This window comes from Oreochromis aureus, linkage group 18 (assembly GCF_013358895.1).
Source record: "Oreochromis aureus strain Israel breed Guangdong linkage group 18, ZZ_aureus, whole genome shotgun sequence".
Taxonomy (NCBI): Eukaryota; Metazoa; Chordata; class Actinopteri; order Cichliformes; family Cichlidae; genus Oreochromis; species Oreochromis aureus.
The window spans coordinates 24,427,498-24,451,039 of record NC_052959.1 but is presented as its reverse complement, the minus strand read 5'-3'; the positions used below and the strand labels follow the sequence as shown (position 1 = coordinate 24,451,039).

The 23,542-nt window shown below is 41.1% G+C and overlaps 1 protein-coding gene across 1 annotated transcript; it reads left to right on the top strand.

Annotated features, from left to right (window-relative positions):
- The first annotated feature begins 248 nt into the window (after nt 1–248).
- Nucleotides 249–22,806, top strand: twsg1a (twisted gastrulation BMP signaling modulator 1a). Its single transcript, XM_031731132.2, has 5 exons — nt 249–677; nt 1,377–1,537; nt 13,423–13,522; nt 19,092–19,352; nt 22,307–22,806. The coding sequence occupies exons 2-5, from the start codon at nt 1,412–1,414 to the stop codon at nt 22,486–22,488; spliced, it is 669 nt and encodes a 222-aa protein (XP_031586992.1). The 5' UTR covers nt 249–677; nt 1,377–1,411; the 3' UTR covers nt 22,489–22,806.
- The last annotated feature ends 736 nt before the right edge of the window (nt 22,807–23,542 follow it).

Sequence of the window (23,542 nt, the reverse complement as noted above, 5' to 3'; positions counted from 1 at the left end):
TTGCCTTCCTCCCCTGCAGCTATGGAAGTGGTGACCAGTTGGGTCTTTGATGAAGTTTCACAAAAAGCCATGTAAACACCTGTGGAGTTAAACGCCCCATCAGAGGGTTTCTGCGGCGGCAACAAATGAGCGAAGGGTGGCGTCGCGGCGGGAAGTCTGATCAGCTTCACGGCTTCAGATGACCTAATGAGCAACCCACAAGGCCACTAATGAGAGTGGAGACAAAAGGGGGTATGTAATTGGGCAGGGGGGTGGAGTGAAAAGTAAATACTTCCTTTGTTGTTGGGGGAGAAAGAAAAAGGCAAACAAAACCCACCTGCGTTGGAAGAAGCGAATTTTACGCACAACACTTTTACGCACCGACCTCTCAAACTTTGCTCCGGGCTCATATTTACGTTAAAGGTGAGCTGAATGATTCATGCTCGTCACCCGGTGACTGTGTGTGACCCGAAGCCCGGTGTTTTCCTGCACAGACGCCGGATAGAAAAAGGAGTGTGTGTGTGCCTTTAAGGCGCCCGACTGCCTGTCGCTTTGTGCTACGGAGAGACTGACGCCCTCTGGACACAGTGGACACTTGAGCGGCGGCAGAACACCATCCTGGAGAGGTTCAAAGAGAGCACAGCCCCAGTCCTCCTTAAAAAAAAAAGGAAAATCGCGAGCTCGTTAACTGCGTTGTGGTAAGTTTGAGACTCTCTAATATCTGCATTTACTCGCTGCTTTTTTTTTTTTTTCCTTTTTTTGCGCACTCGATTCTCTTGTGGCTGCGTGCGAGTGAGACAAAGTTTTGAGCAGAGCAGGGGAGGGGAAAAAGAGAGGTGAAGAAACGCGTTGAGGACTCGGGGAGCTAATGTTCCTCACATGTTCTCTCTCGCCGTCATGCGAAATGCAACAATGTGCGGCAAGTGTTGAAGTGTAGGAGCGGAGAGGCGAGATAGGAGAGAGTGTTAAAGCGCTACAAAAATAGAAGGGGGTAAAGAAAGGGGGGAGAAAGGGAGCTGATGTTGCCAGATGTGTGTGTGTGTGTGTGTGTGTGTGTGTGTGTGTGTGTGTGTGTGTTGTTCTTCAGCAAAGTAAGTAGTGTTGGCTTTGAATGAGATGTGACGCAGGCGTTTTACAAAGGTTAAAATTAAGACTTTACAGAAAGGCAAAGCAGTGATTTCCACATTTGCATCTACTTTATTACTGTATGTGTGTGTATCCGTGTGTGTGTGTGTCTTTTAACAATATTAGTTCGATGTTAACTCTCACACAAAATGGAGAACTCTCCAGTCCATCTGAGCTTCACTTTCCTCTTTTGGAATTAAACTGTTGTTGTTTTTTGCCTTAATCCTCCATCCCTGATCTGATATCCTGTGATGTGTCTCTGGTTGATGTAGGACTTTTCCCAGTGCCTTGCTGGTGAGCCGTCAGGATGAGGCCCGGTGAGCTGATCCTCCCCGCTGTCGCCGTTCTCCTCTTCCTCCTTTCAATATTATCTCTGAGCTCCGGCTGCAACAAAGCCCTCTGCGCCAGTGACGTCAGCAAATGTCTCATCCAGGTAAGGGATGCTGAGGTTTTCCCACGCCTCGTGACCTGCGAGCTGCTTTTGGTTTTTGCACCTTAAACGTGGAGCCGAGTCCTGAATGTTTGTGGTGAGGCGGTGTTTTAAAGCGTGTGTGAAAGAATGAGTGTTTGCAAACAGGCTTCACCTCTCTGACGTAACTCTGTGGTTGCAGACACATAATTTCAGGTGCACTTAACTCACGAATGTGATGATCTTCTCTGGAGATTAAAGCGACAAAGTGCAGCCAAGTTCAAGCTTTTCATCCTCCAGGGTTTACAGCTGTTTTGTGTAAACAGGCACAGTTGTGTCTCTTGGCTAAAACACAAGTCAGGAGTTTGAAGTGACAGCAGTAGGTGGACGAGGAGTCCGTTTTTTTTGCCGCTTTGCTTCCATAAAAGCAGCAAAACTGTACAGCGGCGCTCCTTTGAGCGGTAGCTGAATTCACTGAGGGGAAATAATGCCTCCGCAGTCGGTCTGTTTTCTACAAGTTCTTCTCGTAACAGTAAATATCCAACGGCAGCCAAAGTCGAGTCTAAAAATCTGCCAGGATAAGATGAAGATTTGGACCTGGGAACAAAGATGGAATCTGTTGTGAAGAATGCAGATACATTCCCTAGATAATCCCGGAGGCGTCTGAAAGGGAGCGGACCTGTGAAGCTATCCAGCCTTCAGCTGATAGGGAGTTGGATGTCTTTCTTTCATTCTGTTCTGTTTGTTTGTATTTATTTATGTGAGGTTCTTTTAGCTCTGCTTTTAAAAATTTCACATCAAACTCGTTGATGCTTGTTGACTTTCTAACATCACTTCCTTCATGTCACTTTTTCCTCACACGTGAAGTCCCAGCGGGTGTTTGGATGAGGGGTTCAGCTCGCGCGTTAACACGGATTCCTTCATGAATTCTTGTTTCGAGTTGGTTTTAGAAAAATCAAAAGAGTTGGCCTGACTTTCCTTCTGCTGTCAAGCTAGATTTTTGCTTGGCTGCTGTCCTGTAGGTCAGAGCTGTGTGTTTAGCTTTCCTGCCTCTTCCATTACAGTCTTTAAAGTACTGTCATTAACCTCAGTGGCTATTCCACCTGTTTAACCTCTTGTGAACGTGAGCTGCAGCTCTGTTTTGCACCAAACTGTATTCTTGGAGCAGGATGTTTGCAGCCGTGCATGTAAAGAGAGGAAGCTATTATTATTATTATTTTTCTTTGTTCAAGTTTTGGCTTTTAGATTGTTTAGCAGAAAAATTTATGTATCCAACAAAATCCCGAACATGTTCTGCTTCCAAAGTTTTTCTTTTCTTGGATTTAGATTTTTTTTTAAATTTAGTTTGCTAAAACAAGACATTTTGAAGGGCTGGCTTTAGTCACGAAGACCAAATTCATTGCTTAATTAAATGAAATAATTAAATGTATGCAGTTTCCAGTTGATTTTAACCACTAATGTGGTTACCATGCAAAAAAAAGCATTGCTGCAGGACTGCAAAATACATCAGTACTACAGCGCTGGCTTTAATGCAAAGGTTCAGGTTTCTGCAATTAATTAAGTTACCAAAAAATCTGCTTGGCATGCAGTGAATCAGAGCCCAGAGGGGTCTAAGCTGCCCTGTGCTCTTCCTCCGTTTTCCTGGTTGGTAATCCAACCTTTCCCCATTTGATCACTACGTTGCTTCAAGGAAAATTTTCGTGCAGCAACTACCAACAGTACAACAAGACATGTAGGACATGGTTAAATGTAAGCCGTGAGCAGTGGGTATGAAAAGAAACAAGACTTAGAGGCAGGAGATGAATCCATAAATGTTAACGAGGTGGGGGAAGTAATTGTTTGATCCCTACTGAATTTGTAAGTTTGTTTAATTTTAGTTTAATTTTAATTGGGAGAGGCAAAATATCAACCAACAATCCAGAAAAAACACAAGAAGTTGTACACTCATTTGTACGTCACTGAGGTCAAGGTCAAATTTATTTATATAGCACATTTCAAACAGCCGATGCTGCACAAAGTGCTTAACAATATAAAAATGGCATTAAAAAGCAACAATGTAATACAATAATAATCATAAAAAACAATAATAGGACAATAAAAGAATTAAAACAATAACTAAAACTAATTCAAATAAGACCAAAGTGCTTGGATCATAGTGTGTTAAAAGCCAGGGCATAAAAATGTGTCTTTAGTAATGATTTAAATTGCTCAAGTGTTTGTGCAGATCTAATATTTAAGGGGAGACTATTCCAGAGTCTGGGACCAGCCACAGAGAAGGATCTATCACCACGGGATTTGAGATAAGTCCGTGGGATTTCACTGAGTGAAATAAGTATTTGATTCCCTACAACCCAGCCAGAATTCTCCAACCTCTCCATCACCTGGGAAAGACCAAAGAGATGGCAAAGGATTTCTGGGACAAGACTGTAGACCTGCACAAGGCTATAATGGGCTACAACACCATCAGTATGAAGCTTTGTGAGCAGGTGACAACTGTTGGTGTGATTATTTGGAAACTAGATATGGAAAATGACCATAAATCGCCCTGCAAGATCTTGTCTCATGGGGTGAGGATGATCGTGATGGTGGTGGATCAGCCCAGAACTACACAGGAGGAGCTTGTTGACGATCTGAAGGCAGTTGGGACCAGAGTCATCAAGGACACCATTGGTTACACACTACCTTATAATGGACTGAAATCATCAATTCATCAAACTTACAGATTCATCAGAGGATCGAATACTTATTTCCCACATTGTGTGCAGCTTTAGAAACTGTTACAAGGAATTTTATCCGTGCTGTTTTCACACATGCACCACAGCCCTCAACTTTTCTAAGAGGTACCCGCCGAGGATTTGTATGAGGGCGCGTGAGTATCTGATACAGCCAGAAGAGACGTCCTTTGGTCTTTAAGAGTTTGCTCTGTGTGACGTCTGATGCACTGATGTGAGAGTAGTGCAGGTGATGGTGCGATGAATACAGAGATACTGATATTTTCAGTTGGGAAAAATGTGGCTGAGGCGAAAGGAAACTTAAGAAGGTGTCCCGAACTGATTCTGCAAACATCTTCCTGAGTTCATGTGTGAAAACGCCTCAGGAAAATTGAGAAATCCTCGCGTGAATCATTGTAGCCAGGAAATTCCTGGATTTTGTTGTTTTGCAAAGGTCTTGCTAAGTGATGTAAAAACAGTTGAGGAAAAATGAGCTCTCTTCCAAAACTCTTCATAGGAAATACAGCCTCTCGTGGCTTTTTTTTTTTTTTTTTTTTTTTTTTTTTTTTTTTTTTTAAAGCTTACTTCTTTTTGGATTAAACTCCTAAACAAATCCCTTCGTTCTGGCTTGAGTTTCCCCAGAACATTTGAGGCCCTCTATTTGTTCTTTACTTCCAGGTGGCTTATTTCGCCTGATGAATCACTGCTCTGGACAACAGCTCTGTAGCTTCCGCGACCCCGTCGACACCAACTCGCTAGCTGTCAGAGGCGAGAGCGATTTATGTGTGTGTGCGCCGTGAAGGAGAAACTTTTCTGCCTCTCTAGCCCCTCTGTAGACGCTCCATGTTGCTTGTGATTAGTGGGATTTGCTGTCCGACGCTCACTTTTGCGCTCTGCTGCCATCTCAAGTCATTTGTCTTGAATTCCCTAAACCCCCACCAAGGGGTGGGGAAACATGAGAGCAGGAGGTCGAAGAGGAGGGGAGGGGAGGTTAAGGTCAGGAGGAGGTGTGTGTGCGTCTGTGTGGAGAGAAACCTACAGTTTTGAGTCTAAAGATGTGTGCAAAACTTCACAATCCAGCTCTGTCCAGGACTCTGCACACCAGGCTGTTTAGCAGGGTGGGGCAGCAGATTTCAAAGCTGACACACAACAGCGGTCGCTCGGTGGGACGAGCGCATACTCACTTTCCCTCCAGAGCCCTTTTGTCTCGCTGCAGCCGGGCTTTGACTGATTGCAGCGGTTTCCACTTGAGAGCAAGGGTAGCCTAATAAGAGCTCTTTAAGCCGTTAAGATAACCTCATCCACCTCAGTGGGGAAATTGTTGTTAGTAGGGTTGCAACTACCGCTTGTTCTGATTAGTCTGTCCATTCGTTTTCCAGCTGTTCCCCAACAGCGTCAGGCAAAGGTGAAGGAGGTTCCTCGAGCCCAAAGCAATGTCTTCAAGCTTCTTTTGTCAAGCAATATGGTGAAAAAGCAAAGAGGTTGAATTTACTATCATAGGAGATGAAGAGTTTGAGAAGCTTAGGCAAGTAAATCTTTAGTGTTTTACTTGCCTAAGTTTTACATTTTATTGTTTTCTGGTAATTAAAAGCTGAAACATTTGGTCCTTCTGTCCTGTCACGCTGTTCTTGATAAAGCTGTTTTTGTATCCTGTTAAATTTATATGAAATCTGCTTTAGGGTGATAGCAGCCAAGAAAGAAAGCTTGAAAAGAAAAGTTGACAAATAAATAGGACTTTTTTTCCCTTCAGTAAAAACAATGGAAACTCTACTTTTGGACGTAGTTATATCAGATCTAACAGACTAATTATGTCTGTGCGTTAACTATAAAGCTAGAGCAAGAAGACAAATTGCTTGTCTCAGAATAAAGACAGAAAGGCAGAAGTGGCTGTGTTCAAATCAGTTTGCATAGCTCATTTTTTTTCAGCCTTCACTTTTTTTTTATGACCTGTAATTTAAAGAATAAATCCGGTGTGGTATCACACAATAATGAGGTCTGAGTGCAGTTCTTACAGATGCCATCTTTGAGCTGTTTCTCCAGATAGCCATCCCGCCCGCTGTGATATTGTGCAGCAGATTAAGGCTCTTACATGTACAGATGGATTTAAGAAGTTGCCATTTCCAAAGACGAACTGTATTTTATGTCATCTTCTTTTTCTTTGTGCTGTTAAGATGAGATAAGATAACCTTTATTAGTCCCACGCGTGGGAAATTTGTTATTGTTGGTGGTGTCCTTCAAACCACTGGTGCTCTGGAAGAGATTACATTTAAAAAGATTGTAGCTATAAATCCAAGTCTAGCTTCTTGATGTTGGTTTAGACAAATGATCATAAAGCGCCCTTACCTAATTTCACCCTTGCTGGAGGATTAGCTTGTGCTCACAGGTGCTAGGTGCCTAGAAGTCAGCTGGTTGAGACAAAGTCAGTTTTTGTTAAGATGTCCTGTCTTCATGTAGGTGCTAAATGGATTGATATAAAGTAAAGGGAAAAATGTGTGAAGTGAATTGTGCAAAGCTACTTAAGTAAATACCCGAAACAAAAATATGGAGCTCTAATTTACTCTTTGCACATAGCAAAGATTTTAAAAACAGAGAGGTGCTTATTTTAAAGCTAGCTCCCTCGAAGCTTTAGCTCATTCTTAACAAATATAAGGTAATTAACATCACTTTTTAAATTCTTACCCCTAAACATGTGAGCAAGTCTTCCACAAAACGCTCCTGAAGCGCAGGCTAGCTGGAAATCTGATGTGTAGATTTCAAGCTAGCATTCCTTAAGTTTCGAAATGTAAGCTAATCAGTTATTTTAGTTTTAGCTTTATATTTGACACTTTTTTCCCCCCATTTTTCCTACATCTTCGTAATAAGTGAGCACATTTTCTGACAGCATTTTAAAGAGGGACAGGTGCTGGTTTGTAGAAGTGTAAACCTTAAAAATAGTAACTCTAAATTAAGCTAATGAAAAGCGTTCTTGCTTTAGTGCCGTACTACACATAACGACAGTATTCTTAGCTAAGATTCAGGGTAAAAAGTGCTAAAATGTGCCTTAAATAACTAAAACATTTCTTCAAAAGAAAGGTGATTATGTACTGTTATGTATTTTATATTTTTTTTTATTGTTTTTAAGTGGATACAGCTACAGTAGCAGTTAGTAGGCAGTTAGCCTGGCTTTAAAACAGTAAAGGCTAACTGGAGGTCTATGCGTTTCCCCACATCTTTAAAAAAAAAAAAAAAATTTATATTTGTATACGTTTTGCCTGATTTAAGGCTGAAATAAGGCTGCATGTTTTCTTCCCAGGAGCAGCTGTTTAGTTTTTTATAATTTCACCCTTAAGAGTCATAATTACTCATGGGATCTGATGTTGATCAGAGGTTTGGGGATTGAGAGGCCAGTGATTAAGTGAGCTCTGTGTGTTTCTTGCAATCCCTCGATGGTGAGTCACTGAAGAGAGACTGTCTACGTGTAAAACATGGTTTCTGCAAAACTGTAAAGGAGACTCGGGAAGAAACAATGGTGAAAAAGGGAGTCATGGAGGGAGCAGCCCTGTCCTGGTCTCCAGGTGTTTTCTTCTCCCTCCCTCGTCATGTTCCTCCCCCATCCCAGTGACCTTGACATGGAGGAATGTGCTCCCTGTTTAGTGTCATGGGGGAACAGGAGGGAGGAAGAGGAGCTCCTCTGGCACTCTCACTTGCTTTTCAAGCCCACCAACTGCGTTTTTTAGTTTTGTGTCGTTTTAACTCTAAACGCAAACTGCGCTGCAGCACAGGAGTGCTGTTTCCATGTGTTTGTACAGGAGGTATTGCATCAGCAGTGGTTTCATGTTTGTGGATGTTTGCAGAAACTTGTAGCTTCCATCTAAAAAAAAAAAAAAAAAAAAAAAAAAGCATCGTGAGCAGTTGAGCTCAAGCCTGTGTGTGTGTGTGTGTGTGTGTGTGTGTGTGTGTGTGTGTGTGTGTGTGTGTGTGTGTGAAGCCTCTGTATGAGATCATGTCATTACAAAGACTTTTATATTTTCTTTCTTATTTGCACAGCTGTTGTTTCATTATAGTTTTTTGTGTACTTTAATAAATTGGATTTCACTTCATGTTACCAATATGAGGACCTGAGCTGTGAAATTCTCAAAGTCTTTCAGGACTTTAAAGGATAATTCCAGTTTTTTCCAGGTTGGCACAAACCTGGAACAAACTGGTTTGTGCCAGTTTGTTCCAGTTTGAATGTTTTGGACATTCAAAAACATCCACGTGAATGTTTGTCTGTTTCATGCAAACTCTGTCATCACTGTACAGATATGTAGAAAATGAGAGGGACAGGGAAAAAAAAACACAAGATCTTTGCACACATTCAACTTGTGTGCATTTAATAATCGTTGTTCATTTTGTTGTTTGTTAGTTAGTTTTTTTTTTTTTTAAGTCACTGAAAATTGCACTTCTTGAAAATTTTTCAAGATTTTTTTGCATTTACCTGCAGACAAGCAAACCAAAGATTTTTGTCTTGCAAGGTCAAAGGTGTGTGCCTTTATCTATCTTGTTGAAATCAGTGTGCACTGTGTGTTATTGTTTGTACAGGGAGTGCAGAATTATTAGGCAAGTTGTATTTTTGAGGAATAATTTTATTATTGAACAACAACCATGTTCTCAATGAACCCAAAAACACATTAATATCAAAGCTGAATGTTTTTGAAGTAGTTTTAGTTTGTTTTAGTTTGAGCTATTTTAGGGGATATCTGTGTGTGCAGGTGACTATTACTGTGCATAATTATTAGGCAACTTAACAAAAACAAATATATACCCATTTCAATGATTTATTTTCACCAGTGAAACCAATATAACATCTCCACATTCACAAATATACATTTCTGACATTCAAAAACAAAACAAAAACAAATCAGCGACCAATATAGCCACCTTTCTTTGCAAGGACACTCAAAAGCCTGCCATCCATGGATTCTGTCAGTGTTTTGATCTGTTCACCATCAACATTAGTGCAGCAGCAACCACAGCCTCCCAGACACTGTTCAGAGAGGTGTACTGTTTTCCCTCCTTGTAAATCTCACATTTGATGATGGACCACAGGTTCTCAATGGGGTTCAGATCAGGTGAACAAGGAGGCCATGTCATTAGTTTTTTCTTTTATACCCTTTCTTGCCAGCCACGCTGTGGAGTACTTGGACGCGCGTGTGATGGAGCATTGTCCTGCATGAAAATCATGTTTTTCTTGAAGGATGCAGACTTCTTCCTGTACCACTGCTTGAAGAAGGTGTCTTCCAGAAACTGGCAGTAGGACTGGGAGTTGAGCTTGACTCCATCCTCAACCCGAAAAGGCCCCACAAGCTCATCTTTGATGATACCAGCCCAAACCAGTACTCCACCTCCACCTTGCTGGCGTCTGAGTGGGACTGGAGCTCTCTGTCCTTTACCAATCCAGCCATGGGCCCATCCATCTGGCCCATCAAGACTCACTCTCATTTCATCAGTCCATAAAACCTTAGAAAAATCAGTCTTGAGATATTTCTTGGCCCAGTCTTGACGTTTCAGCTTGTGTGTCTTGTTCAGTGGTGGTCGTCTTTCAGCCTTTCTTACCTTGGCCATGTCTCTGAGTATTGCACACCTTGTGCTTTTGGGCACTCCAGTGATGTTGCAGCTCTGAAATATGGCCAAACTGGTGGCAAGTGGCATCTTGGCAGCTGCACGCTTGACTTTTCTCAGTTCATGGGCAGTTATTTTGCGCCTTGGTTTTTCACACGCTTCTTACAACCCTGTTGACTATTTTGAATGAAACGCTTGATTGTTCGATGATCACGCTTCAGAAGCTTTGCAATTTTAAGACTGCTGCATCCCTCTGCAAGATATCTCACTATTTTTGACTTTTCTGAGCCTGTCAAGTCCTTCTTTTGACCCATTTTGCCAAAGGAAAGGAAGTTGCCTAATAATTATGCACACCTGATATAGGGTGTTGATGTCATTGGACCACACCCCTTCTCATTACAGAGATGCACATCACCTAATATGCTTAATTGGTAGTAGGCTTTCGAGCCTATACAGCTTGGAGTAAGACAACATGCATGAAGAGGATGATGTGGACAAAATACTCATTTGCCTAATAATTCTGCACTCCCTGTAGGCTTCTGATTGGCCAGCACGGTTTGGGCCGTATCATCACCTGTTGCTTTGGCAAATTTTGTTTGTTTGTTTGTTTGTTTTTTAATTTCCTACAGCAAAAAAAGGGATTTATTTCCTCTTAGAAGTTAACCTGGATGTTTTACTTGTTAGCAAACATGAGAACCACTTTAATAATAATTCTTCTTCTTGCTTCTTCTTCTTCTTTCTTTTTGCTGCTTCTTCTTTCTTTTTGCTGCTTCTTCTTTCTTTTTGCTGCTTCTTCTTTCTTCTTGCTGCTTCTGCTGCTGGCAGAAAAATGAGTCTTAATAATTGTCCTCACTGAGTCTGTGGGCCGACCTGGATGTCACCAGCAGGCATGTTCAATATCCAGTTCTCCTTTAACTGTTAACTCTCATCTGATGGGCTGGATTTGATCTTGTGGATTTCATTAGGATTCGTAGTTTCTGTAGAAAAACTTCTTTGGGAATTAGGCACTACAAGAGAAGTGGAATTTTTAGTTCCACTATAATCAAGAGAAGGGAGATGATGCTCTCTACAGCTGACGTCTCTAAAGTTGGTCAGCTTGCATCACAGTAATGGCACTACTGCAGGAAAAAGGGCTATTTTTGCCCTAAAGTCAAAATGAAGACATCACTGACCACAGTGCTTATATTAATGTTAAATTAAGTGGGGCTGAAATCAAGGTTATTATACTTTTAGAACTAAATCTAGATGTGGGGGGGAAAGTGGAAAATCCTTAGTTTTAGTATTTGTTTGAATATAAAATAATTTCTTACCACTTACAGATGAGACATTGATGGTGTGTTTGTTGAGCTTTGAGATCTCAGCCAAACTGTGAGTCAACTGCTTTTGGTTAAGTGGGATTTTTTTGTTTGTTTGTTTTTTATCATAATACACTGATTTTCCTAAATCTTGCCGCTGACACGTGTCCTCCATGCAGTAAAAATTTTAAAAGTCTAAAACCAACACTGAAAGCAATAAAAACTAAAACATTTTTTTAAATGATAAAATCTGAACAGAAATCCAAAAAACAAAATAAAACAAAACCCCATCAAATTAGAAAATGCTGAACCATGGTAACCACTGTTATTGATTACATTATCCTCAAGTAAATTGTTAACATGTGGCTACGTGATGACTACAAGTACAAACATCATCGGCCTAATTAGCCATTTTGTTGTGAATCAGTTGAATTCTTGGTTCAGCAAACCGAAGTTGTAACAAAGTGCAGTTTTTCTTTAAAGAACATGTCAAATGTTTAACTCGATCATAAACCGAGACCTGTGATGTGAAAGTGTGGATTTACGTGTCCGGACCTGCTGCGGTCATGAAAGGAAATGCTGTTTCTTTTTCCTTTTTTTTTCAGTTATTTGAGTCTGCGGTGACGTCTCGCATTCTTCGATGAATGCCACACGCAGAGCGCAGTCTTGTAATGGCCTGTGTGGGTCCTGTAATGTTTTAATGGTACGTCTGCTGTTTGAGCAGCGTGTTTGCTGTGATTTGAAGCTTCTGCTGCACCTGTCAGACACCTCCACATCAAATTCATCAGGTCTGAGATGAGTTTAGTAGTCGGGTTTTGTTAAGCGGTGTTTAATGCATACAGTAGTGTGAAAACGAGGTACACCCCACAATTCAATGGCTTTTAGAGCTACTAAATAAATAATTATATTGTGTATGACTTTATCAGACTGCTGCATCACTGTTGAGGATTTCTTCTTTACGACATTGCTTCAGTGCATGTAGGGTGAGGTCCGGACTGGGCTGTAGAATCTTTTCTTTTTCGGCCTGTTGTAGATTTGCTGCTGTGTTTGGAATCATTTTCCTGTTGCATAAGCCAGTTCAGCCAGATACTTTCAATTCAGTTTTATTTATACAGCACCAAATTACAACAACAGTCCCTTCAAGGCACTTTATATTGTAAGGTAGACCCTGCAATAACACATAAAGAGAAGAACCCAACAATCATATGACCCCCTATGAGCAAGCACTTTGGCGACAGTGGGAAGGAAAAACTCCCTTTTAACAGGAAGAAACCTCCGGCAGAACCAGGCTCAGGGAGGGGCGGGGCCATCTGCTGCAACTTTTTGGGGAGAGAGAAGGAAGACAGGACAAAAGATATGCTGTGGAAGAGAGCCAGAGATTAACAACAGGTATGATTCAATGCAGAGAGGTCTATTAACACATAGCGAGTGAGAAAGACGACTGAAGAAGACCTACTCAATGCATTGACTAGAGTCATATTTGACTCTAGAAAACTTCCATATACACAGAAGTTTGTATATACTTTGGTCTCGTCTGTCCAAAGGACATTGTCCCAGAATTGTTGTTCAGAAGACGCTTTGCAAACAAAGCCGTGCCGCCGTGTTCTTTTAAGAGAGAAGAGGCTTTATCCTCCAACCTTTCCAAACAAGCCATATTTGTTCAGTCGTACTTTCATTGTCACTAACTTTAATATTAGAAATCCTAACCAAAGCCTGTACAGTCCAAGGTGTAGTTCTTGGATTTTTGGAGTGTCTCTCAGTTTTGCATGGTCTGGCCTTGTGGTGAATTTGCTGGAACATTATGACCTGAATGCTCCAGACCAATAATACTGTCAAACTTCTGCTCTTTATAGAGGTGATATTCTCCACACACACGGTGTTGCAGAGTAATATTAAAACAGGGAACAGTAGGGTTCTTGTTTATTTCCACCTGTGTATTTCAGTTTAGCCCAGGAGCGTCACTTCACCACTGCACAGCTGTGATGTCTGTATTGGACACAGTGGACATCAAAATCACTCTGCTGGACAAACTACGTGATGACACGGTTCCACACAAGCATGCCATTCTGCACGATAATGGTCTTGCACAGGTCTCTGTAATGGTTTGCTTCTATCCTCGCTGTCCACACTCTTTATCTCAGTGGAAAAAATTACTGATGTGTAGCAAGTATACTTGTACAGCCATTACCATAATAATCAGGACAGCAGCCAGTACCATCTAGTGTTTTGGTAATGAGTCACGAGCTGTTTGGTGTCCTCCTCAGCAGTCGGTTTGATTTGATGTTCCTGCTTTGCTGATGCACGTTTGTGTTTTCTCCTGCAGGAGCTGTGCCAGTGTCGTCCGTCTGATGGGAACTGCTCCTGCTGTAAAGAGTGCATGCTGTGTCTGGGGAATCTTTGGGAGGAGTGCTGCGACTGCGTGGGTGAGTGCGGGGACTCCATTTTTATTAGCAACGTATTTTAAAGCTGACAGAAAGTTGGTCCGTATTGTTTTAGGTTTGGAAAACTTCACTGTTAGTTCAGGCTTCTGCACACTGGTTGGTGATATCTGCTGAGCTCAACATGTGCGTAAGACATTAGTGTCAGCAGCGATGGATGTGTGTACCGCAGCGCTGAATTTGTTGTGAAGTTTTGTTTACAAGGATTTATTTCCAACGGTAACCAGCGACGTAACACTGAAGTGCAAACACAAACACGCACACATACAGCACCAAGTCACATCACAAGTGTTTTTGTTTTGTCCTTCTGAACTGTATGACTCAACTTGAATCACCTCATCGCTCACTCTACGCTCAAAAAAGGTGACATGAAAATGCTGCCGTCCCCTCCTCCGTCAGAGAGAAATGGGGTGAGACATCAGGCCCAAGGTCTCCTGCTTTCCTGCTTTTTTGCTGCCTTTTCTGAAGCATAGTTTTTATTTTGTTGTTTTTTTCCTCCACATTGAGAAAAAACCGACAAATGGCTAATCGTGCTGATACGGGACTCTGTTGTGAATCCTGCCTATGTTCAGAGGGTTACATAGGGAAAAGTACCCATAACAATGAGAATACATGGCTTTAAGGCCAGCTCAAGACAGCGCTTGTTTCAGTCAGAAGTATCACATGAGTTCCTCTGTGTTTGGGGAAAAAAAAAAAAACTCTGGGTCCTCTTTATAGATCAGATTGACTTGAAGAAAAACGTGGTGAGAACTGTGCAGACCTCTTCTGAAGCACTCCTGTGTGATTTGAAGCAGTGTGTGAAGGACAAAGCAAAATTTGATGGAAGTGTTGTGGCATAGAAGCAGAGCCTGTTCATGCTTAGTTTATGCTACCCCGATTGCTTCAATTTATGAAGGGATTTGTCCACGGAGAGGGGTTTTCAAACTATGTAAATATGCTCCCGACAGTCGTCCAAAATCTATGCTGCATGGTGCTTGACATGGATGAGTGTGTTCGTTGCTGATCGGCTGATGAGTAGGCGGGGACAGGGAAGGTAGCAAAAAGGAAGAAGTTCAAAAAAATTCCACAAATTTCCCAAAATCATCTTCGTGTGCTAGAAGTTCACTATTTTCTGCGCCTGATGGACCCACAGCAACCTAACCAGCAAGAGTGGCCACGTATTTAGGACACTGCCCTCCCCATTTGACCACAGGCGTGCTCTGCAGGTAGGCATGCAGTCCCAGGCTGCCCACACTGCCATCGCTGAACCATAATTTCCCCATAAAGATGAGCTGAGCTCATCAGGGAACCCAGTGGCTGGCCTATTAGCTCAATCATTTAGCTTGTGTGCACCAAACATTAGTTACGAATGTAGATGATTCCAAAGATCTCAAGAGCTAAATTGTTGTCAGATGAGCATCAGTGGTTTCGAGATTGCATTTTGTCAAATGAAATCCCAGTTTTGTTGTAAGAGTTTTAACCCCCCCCTCCCCCCGAATAAAGAAGGTAATGAGCACTATTGCTCATATTCTGACTTGTAAGGTAGTTCAAATAATTCTGACACTGATCTGTTTCCATACCTGGGACGTGTCAGTTATCTTGAAGTCTCACCTCTGAGCTCTTTCTCCCAGTAAAAGCCTGAGAGCGAGGCTGTAATGCACTCGACAGCTGAGAAGCACGCAGGTTTAAACCGCTGCAGTTTGCTCAGGGTGTTGCTGCTGTGATACCAGAGTGTGAGGTGAGCGGAGCCAGATACCGAACATGTCTCGGCCTCCGTGCGGAGAGGACGACTGTTTATCAGAGCACAGGAAATTAAAGTAGCACTTCCACATATGGACAGAGAAGTCTCGAGGTGCTCCAGAAGATCAAAGGATGGAGAGGCCCCGAAGGGAGAGAGAGGCCGAGCTGCTAAAACGAACTCTTGACTTTTGGTTAAAACTGTAACTCACTTCAAACCAGCAGGGGTGGTTTGAAAACCAGACAGAGAAACAGTGAACAGAGTCAAAGTTTAAGAGCCTGACTCGGAGCTGTTAAAGCTATCCAGACTGTATGAGGCATCTCATCACGAGTTTTTTTTAAAAGCTCATTTAATTTAGCTGTGCATCTCTTTATTCTCATTTTGTGTGTTTGACTCTTGCAGGTATTTTTGTGTCACTCTGACTGTTTTGTGTCCTTTTTGTATTTTATCTTGTAGTTGTTTGTGTGTCTGTTCTGAGCTTATTTTATGTCTCTTTGTGGTGTTTTTGCATCTTGTTTTGTGGTTGTACTGTTCCTCTTTAAATCCGTTTTGCACATTTTTTTCTGTGTCCTTGAGAATTTGTGTGTGTTCTGCTTTCCATTTTGCATCTCTCTCTTGTTTGATATTTCTTTGTTTCTGTCTCTGGTGGTTTTGCGGCTCCCCCTAATCCTTTTATATTTGTTTGTTTTGTAATTCTGTATGTAGCTTAGCATGTGCATTTAGCTTATTTTGCACTTCTTTTGGTTTTTATTCATTTATTTACTTATTTATTTGGTGGAGGTTGTTTTACCCCCACCCCCAAAATCACTTCCTGTGGAGGGTGCCTGCATCTGTTAAGAATTTTATCCGTAGCCGTTTTCACACGCTGCACTTGCACAGATTGAAACGCTCTTAATAACCTTCCAGATCCCACAAAGTCTGCGTGGCGTAGGAGACTCCCTCATCTAAATAAAACAGATTTCCAGAAGCGATAACACGCGCGCACACACTGTTGGTTTAACGTGTTGAAGCTGTGTGCTACGTGTGAGAGAGGACACCTGTTGACACGTCTCGATTCCCCTCACGTTGTTTGGAGTTTGTGCGAAAACGCGAGCACGAGGTTTGAGCTCTTGTCCTCGTAAACCAGTCTTCTCTCAGATCAGCTCCGGCAGACAGATATTGCTTCACGTGCTGACAGGGAAGCTTTATTAAAGCTCTTTCATGTGGAACACGAACACAAGAATCTGACACTGAGCTCTGAACTCCATCCCGCTGCTCCTGCTGCTGCTGCTGCACAGATGTTGCGTGCCGTTTTCCTCCCGGACAGGCCTTTTACAATACACCGAGGATGGCTTTTAGCTTTGAGCAAGTTTATACTCCTCATTTATGTTTTTGCTTTTCCTCCTTGCCGCTACCCTTATGTCTACTTTAAGTAAGTTTTCACTCTAAACACGCTCCCTGTGCCAAATTCCATCTACTTTGAAGTGTGTCTGAGAGCGGTTAGAGCGGCCCAGCGGCCGAGTGGAGGGGAGAGGACGGTTTATATTTTAGAGGAGGGAGGGAGGGAGGACATGGAGGGAGGACCCATGTGTACATTTTATCGAAAACAGCTGTTCTGGCTCTGCTTTTAGCATCAGTTTTGTAATCCAATTCCTCTGTCAAACTCCGTTCTCCATTAAATGATTTAGCCATTAACTATAATTCACTTTGACTCATTTGAAGGCTTAGGAAGATCATATCTTGATGTGGGGACTTTGTCGAGTGATTACTACTGTATTTGGAAATTAAATGAAGTGTTAAAAAGGCCTTAATTGAGACGAGACGTTTTTGACAGTGGTGTGGTTTTACAGAACAACCCTTTGTGTGTGTGTGTGTGTGTGTGTGTGTGTGTGTGTGTGTGTGTGTGTGTGTACAACCGTTTAGCCTTTAAACCAGTCTTTGTATTTAAGATTTAACTGGATTATTCTTAATGCTCAAAAGTGCATATCTATTTTTGAGATGACCTCACTCAGTTTTTCAAGTAGATTTGTGACCCACAGTCACGTCCTTGGTGATATATTGGAATAAAAATGACATAAAATGTTTATTCTTCAGTTGAATCGCACAGTTCTCAGTGAGCAGGTTTACACAGAGCCTAATTTTCTAATTGTTCATTAAAAGACTGTAAATTATAAAAGAAGAGGGTAAGTTGTAGGATTTTTAATTTTCTTAATTATGATCTAACATTTTTCAAACATCAAAATATTAGACTTGGATTTTTATTTGCTATTTTTTTTTCTTAATGAGGAAAATTATTAACGTTGTGGATTAGTGAAGGAGACAAACGTGTGAACCTTGAGGAAATTAAAGGTAATCGTTTCTCAGGTGTGAGGCAGCGCCCTGTTTTATTGAAAAGGACGGGAATCTGACAAGGTTTCTTTTTCACAAGACAAATGAACTGAGGCTACTTCCACATGTACACTGGTATTTCTTTTTGTTTGTTTGTTGTTTTTAAAGTGGGGATTTTGTTTTTTGTCTTAAATATCTACAATATCAAGGGCTGTTGAGCGTGCCAAGGCGGCAGGTAGTGATGTGTCGAAAGGTTGTCTAATCAGAAAGCTGCAAACACCACAATTTTGTTGTACATGTACAAAGACTAGAGCTAAACAGCTAAAAACATGATCCACAGTGTGACATCAAAAAGGATAGAAAGAAACACACCTTTGATGTTGCAAGACGATCTTTTTCCTTTTTCACATGTAAATGCAGAAATTGAGATCAACCGTAAATGAATTTGTGGACTAGACCAAAAATCAACTAGACCACAGAGAAAGTTTACTAAAATATTTACTAAAAAACCCTTGCACTTGTGCACAGGACCTGAGAACTTAAGGAAAGAAATCACGTTGTTGCCTCTCAGGTGTTTCGGAATGGTCATGATTCTCAACTTTTTTTAATAAAATAGAAGTTTTATAGGAATGAAGGCATGAAATAAATTTAGGGGAAACCCACGGAAACCTCGGAGTCATGGCTGTTCGTACGTAGGAATAAAAGTCTTCCACGCTGCTGTGCAGGACTGATAACAGTCACACGAAAACGCTTAACTTCCTGGTGACTTACCCCTATGAGAGTATCAGTCAGATTTCAGTAAAACAAGATTGACCAGTGACAAGAAAACCTCACACATTAAAATAACCTGTGATTGTGATGGATCACGAGCCGGCCCATTCCTTCACTGCTGTTCTAGTTTACTGCTTCTGTCTCTTTTTCTTAAACTTTATGAAAGTCTGCTGCTTTACGCTGTATTTATACTGAAATAAACATGATCTCAATGATTTCCCGAGTTTTGCAACTATACATAAGCCTCCATCAGAGAATTGTTGATCACAGCAAACACTGTATCATGTAAACTAATAAACCTGATTCCTTCCAGGCTACTGAGTGTAGTAAATGACTAGCATAAGGTCTAAAATTTGAATGATTTCAGTTAAAAACAAAACAAATGGCTCTGCATGTAACTGAAGCCAATGAATACAACTGGACAACGTAAAAAATTGAGGGAAAAATTCTTTATACCGTATGTTTAAATTAATGGTCTTTGTGCCCTATTTTCCAAGTTTCATTGTTACTCTGGATAATCCAGTAACTCCAATAACTGTTACTTTTGTATGAATTAATAAAACCTGACAGTGATGTCTATGGATTATCCAGAGAAGTGGGGAAATTGCCTCGTGAGCATCAGACCTTACATTTTATTTAGCTGCATTGTGTTGGTGAAGTCAGAGTTTCAATCAAACAAGACTTCCAGCAGTTTCTGCTTTCTGAGATGATTCCTCTGACCTGATCCTTCACTGTGCTCACTCACTGTTTTCACATCAGGGATGTGTAACCCAAAGAACTACAGCGACACTCCAGCCACGTCCAAGAGCACCGTGGAGGAGCTGCAAAATCCCATCCCCTCGCTGTTCCGCGCCCTCACGGAAGGCGACGTGCAGATCAACATGATGGTCGTGTCCTTCCCCATCTCAGAGGAGCTGTCGCATCACGAGAACCTGGTTTCCTTCCTGGAGACGCTCAACAGCCAGCACGAGAACGTGACCGTGCCTGGCAAGAGCATCCACGGCAGCCTCGACAGTCAAGGTAACGCCGCTGCATTAGCGTGGAAAAGTACCTGTTCACACTTTACTACATGGAGGTGTGATCATCAAGTTTGAAGGAAGTGTATTTCTGTCATTGAGGCAAAAAAATAATAATTAATGTGGCGGGGGTGAGTAAACTATTGCAATCCAATTAAAATTTTGGCTTTAATATTATGTCAAAATTTTGAGTTGGAAATCTAAAGATTTCAACTTAATAACTCAAAAGTTTCCATTATATTCTCACAATTTTGACTTTGAGTTATGTTCTTATTAGTTTGAGTTGGTAAGTTGAGATTTTGACAACCTGCATGTCCTTTTTCCTCGATTGGTGGAGGTTTGTTTCATCCTTAGAATGAAAGTGTGTTTTGTTTTGTGGGTTTTTGTGTCACTTCTTTGGTCAATAGAGGGTCCTCATTGATGCTCCTCACCTGAATAGACTCATGAATGGGCGTCAGGTCAATTACATGATTACTTCAAGTACAGTTTTGCCGTAATGTTTTATGTTGCTTTAATCATGTGTTTCAGCGTGCTTGAAAGCAAACTTTTACTGGCTTTTTACAGATGATTGATAAGTTGCTAATGTAATAAAAGAGAATAAAAATAAGTAACTTAAAGCACATAAAAAGAAGTACATTTAAAACATAAAAAGGGCAAAAAAGGAATAACGTTATTCCAGTTACTGTAGATTAAAAAGACAAAACATTAAAGTATTTTTTTTTTTAATAATCAGTAAGTCCTAATGAGTGAATAACATAGAGCAGCAGATTTAAACAGTCAAAAAATAAATTAGAATAAAACTACGGTGTACCCACAACGAGATAAAGAAATGTGTATAAATGATGCTTCAAAGATGGGTTTAAAAGTTTTAATGCTTCCATCTGCTCTTTAGTCCTTTGTAACTGGCTCGTTCTTTTAACGTAAAGTTTAAATGCTGTGTGCACGCCGATGTATCAGCAATCTGGGACCCTATCATCTAGTCTGATGACTCATCCTCAGGGGGGAACAGCGTGTTTTGTTTTTTGGGTTTTTTTGATTGCTTGTTTCTGTGGCCGGCGGATATCCAGGCCAAGACTTCCTCTTCTGTCTGCAAATTGTTGTTTACAAAAGCAGATAACTTTAAAAAATGACTTTTTGACAGATGCAATCTGTCCGTCTCCCTGCACACAGATGGCTTACCTGCACGCAAGCAAAGCCCGCTCAAATATGATTGGTCAGTAAAACCAGTTCATTCAGTAAAACTTGGACTAGGAAATCGAAACGTGTCCAGTATTAACTTTTTGTCATGCCTACAGATGTTCGTATATTAATATACAGCTTTCTGATCATAGAGATTCATGCTCGCGTAAGAAAATCAATGCTCTAATAAAGATTCATAATCAATACAATTGTTGGTTTTAATAAAGTAAAAGATTTGTGTCGTTGTTTCGGTGTTCAGGATCTTTCAGGCTCAGGTACTTTGACACATGTGGTCACAGTGGTGCCAAAACAATAAGCTGAATCACTGATCAATAATAAAATCAAAAATAAAGCGAGCTTGTGCATTAACATTAATTATATGAGGTAAAACAAAAGACTTGCACATTTAAAGTTCAGTAAATAATTCCTCTGCTTTACATCTGTAATATTTTCCTTTATGGTGTGATGGACCACCAGGTGGCTCCACTCACACCCAGTGTGAGGGGAAGTGAGAGGGTGAGGTTTTGGCGTTTTGAATATTCAGTTGTATGAAGCAGTGATTAAAGTCGGAGTAAAATATTGGATCTCTCATGTCGTCTTGTCATACCTCCACAATGGCATCTTTGATATTCTAATAACGGGTTATGTGATGAGAAGCCACGTTGAGTCATCATGGGTATGAATGTCATGGTAATTTGGGGCTTTTGAAGATTTCTTTAAACTGTTCTTTTTCCAGGGTAGAACGATTGTGCAGCATAAATCTTGACTTTAAAAAGCAAGATTTGGGTGCACAAGTTTGAATTTACTTTTGGATTTTCAGGGTCAAAAGTGTTCATACACTCAAATATTTAAATAAGCGGTGATGAATATTCTATAATGGCTTTGGACTTGACTTGGCAAAGGTCTGTTAACTTCTTATTAATCATGGTTGACTGCTACTACTACTCTTTGCCAGCATAAAAAGGACTTCACAGCACTCATCGGACTGACCGATACCTGGATCTGCACAGAGTTCCTTGTACTTTCAAACTTGTGCACTCGATCCTTGTTAAAGTCGTTAAAGATGTACGCTGTACAATCATTCCCCCCTGGAAAGAGAAGGGTTCAAAGGAATGATTAAATGCCTAAAATTACCATGACATTCATGCCTGAGAGGAGTGTATGTAAACCTCTGACCACAAATGTATATCAGCGAAACCACCGTATTCCACAGAAATTGTAACTAATGATGAGAAGCCACCTGGTCCACTAAAAGTGGTCAGTCTTTTCCTAAATGTGCCGTCTCTCACAAAACTCAAGACTTACTGCCATTTAATTTTTCCTTTGTTCCCATCGTCTTTGTTTTGTTCACATTTATGCTCACTCACTGAGGGTAATAAAATGTGACCTGATGGGTCAAAGTCTTGAACGGTGACCAGTTTCGGTTGGATCAGACTTTTGCATCATTACAGCAGGACTGTGCTGCCAGAAGATCTCCAGCTAAGGGAATTGTAACTGAGATGAAAGTGTTACGTTGCCATTTTTATTTTAATTCGAGGCCATTTTGGCTCTCAACCTCTATTGCTTTATTTGCTATAAAGCAATAATGAAAGCAATCCCTCAGAGCTGAGCTGTTAACTCATTAAGCTCACCAGAACACACAATCATACTTGATGCAGCAATTTTACCTCAGCTTTTAAGGAAAAGCAGGAAAATTGAGGGTTAAAGGTTTAAGTTTTTTTCTCTTTACTGGATCTGTGACTCACACCATCATCTTTGCATGTTCTTCTTTAATTTCAGAGAGCATGTGCACTGTGGTCTACTTTGACGACTGCGTGTCCATTCGTCAGTGTAAACTATACTGTGAGTCAATGGGAGGATCCAAGTACCGCTGGTTTCACAACGCCTGCTGCCAGTGCATCGGACCGGAGTGCGTGGACTACGGCAGCAAGCTTGTGAAGTGCATGAACTGTCTCTTCTGAAGTGCGGGCACATATTGGTACCAAATGCTTGCCCCATACCGCAGGACTGGGGGCAGAGGAAACTATGACTGTTATGTGCTAGCATTCCTCAGTTACCTTGTAAAATGCCCCTGCAGCCCTCCTCCTACCCCTGCAAACTTTTATTCTGCTGTTTTTGTTTCACTGTATATTTTTAGGTGTTTTTTTTTTTGTTTTTTGTTTTTATAGCATTTTTTTTTCTTTTTTTTACTAGAGTTGTATATGAATAATGTATTTTTACAATTATGGTCCGCTAAATCCCAGTCTCATACCAAATAAAGATACATTTTGGTGACTGTTTCCGTCTCTAAGAAAGTCTTTCATTATATATTCTGGAGGAGGGGAAAAAAAAATGTGTGAAAAGCTTATGGGCATGAGTGAAATGGTAAATATTTGTCTTCCTAGTTGCCTGTCTCCAGCTCTTCTGTTGCCCAAGTCAGGAAACGCATCATTTCCTGGGGAAACAAAGTTGTTATTATACCATTCTGGTCCACAGGTGTTCCACTGCTCACGGACCGTCTCATGCGAGCAATGGCGTGGGGAGGGTGGGTGGAGAAGGGAACATTTACCGATGCCAATCTCTCACCGCCGCACACAAATGCTCTTTGTAATGCCAGTACATTTTCAAAAGGCAGCAGGGTGCACTATCACTGATTGTGTTCCCAATTGGCATGCAACAGCAGTTTGCACAGACTCCTCCACCGGCCGACACAATGAAACCTTGTTTGTCTTTTTTTTTTTTTTTTTTTTTTTTTTATGATATTGAATCACGACCTCATTTCACCACTGCAGCTGTGTGGTTTGGAGCCGACGGTGCCAACAAAGATCATCAGAGGGATAATGTGTTTCATATGTGAGGATGACCACCAGTCTTCTGGGTCCAACCGCAGCACTCGGGAAAGTACACATGATTCAGAATAGCATGTGGTTTCACCAAATTTAGATTCTAGCTGCTTTTTAAAAACACAGTTTGACAGTTTCTCTTGTACACTGGCTTGAATAACAGTGAACTTGTGGCTAAGATCAAAACGATACC

Bases quoted from the DNA above. Each gene is read 5' to 3' on its own strand.
- twsg1a (XM_031731132.2), top strand. From the start codon at position 1,412: ATGAGGCCCGGTGAGCTGATCCTCCCCGCTGTCGCCGTTCTCCTCTTC. The intron at 13,523-19,091 runs GTGAGTGCGGGG...TTTTCACATCAG, and splicing joins GGAGTGCTGCGACTGCGTGG to GGATGTGTAACCCAAAGAAC. The intron at 19,353-22,306 runs GTAACGCCGCTG...CTTTAATTTCAG, and splicing joins CGGCAGCCTCGACAGTCAAG to AGAGCATGTGCACTGTGGTC.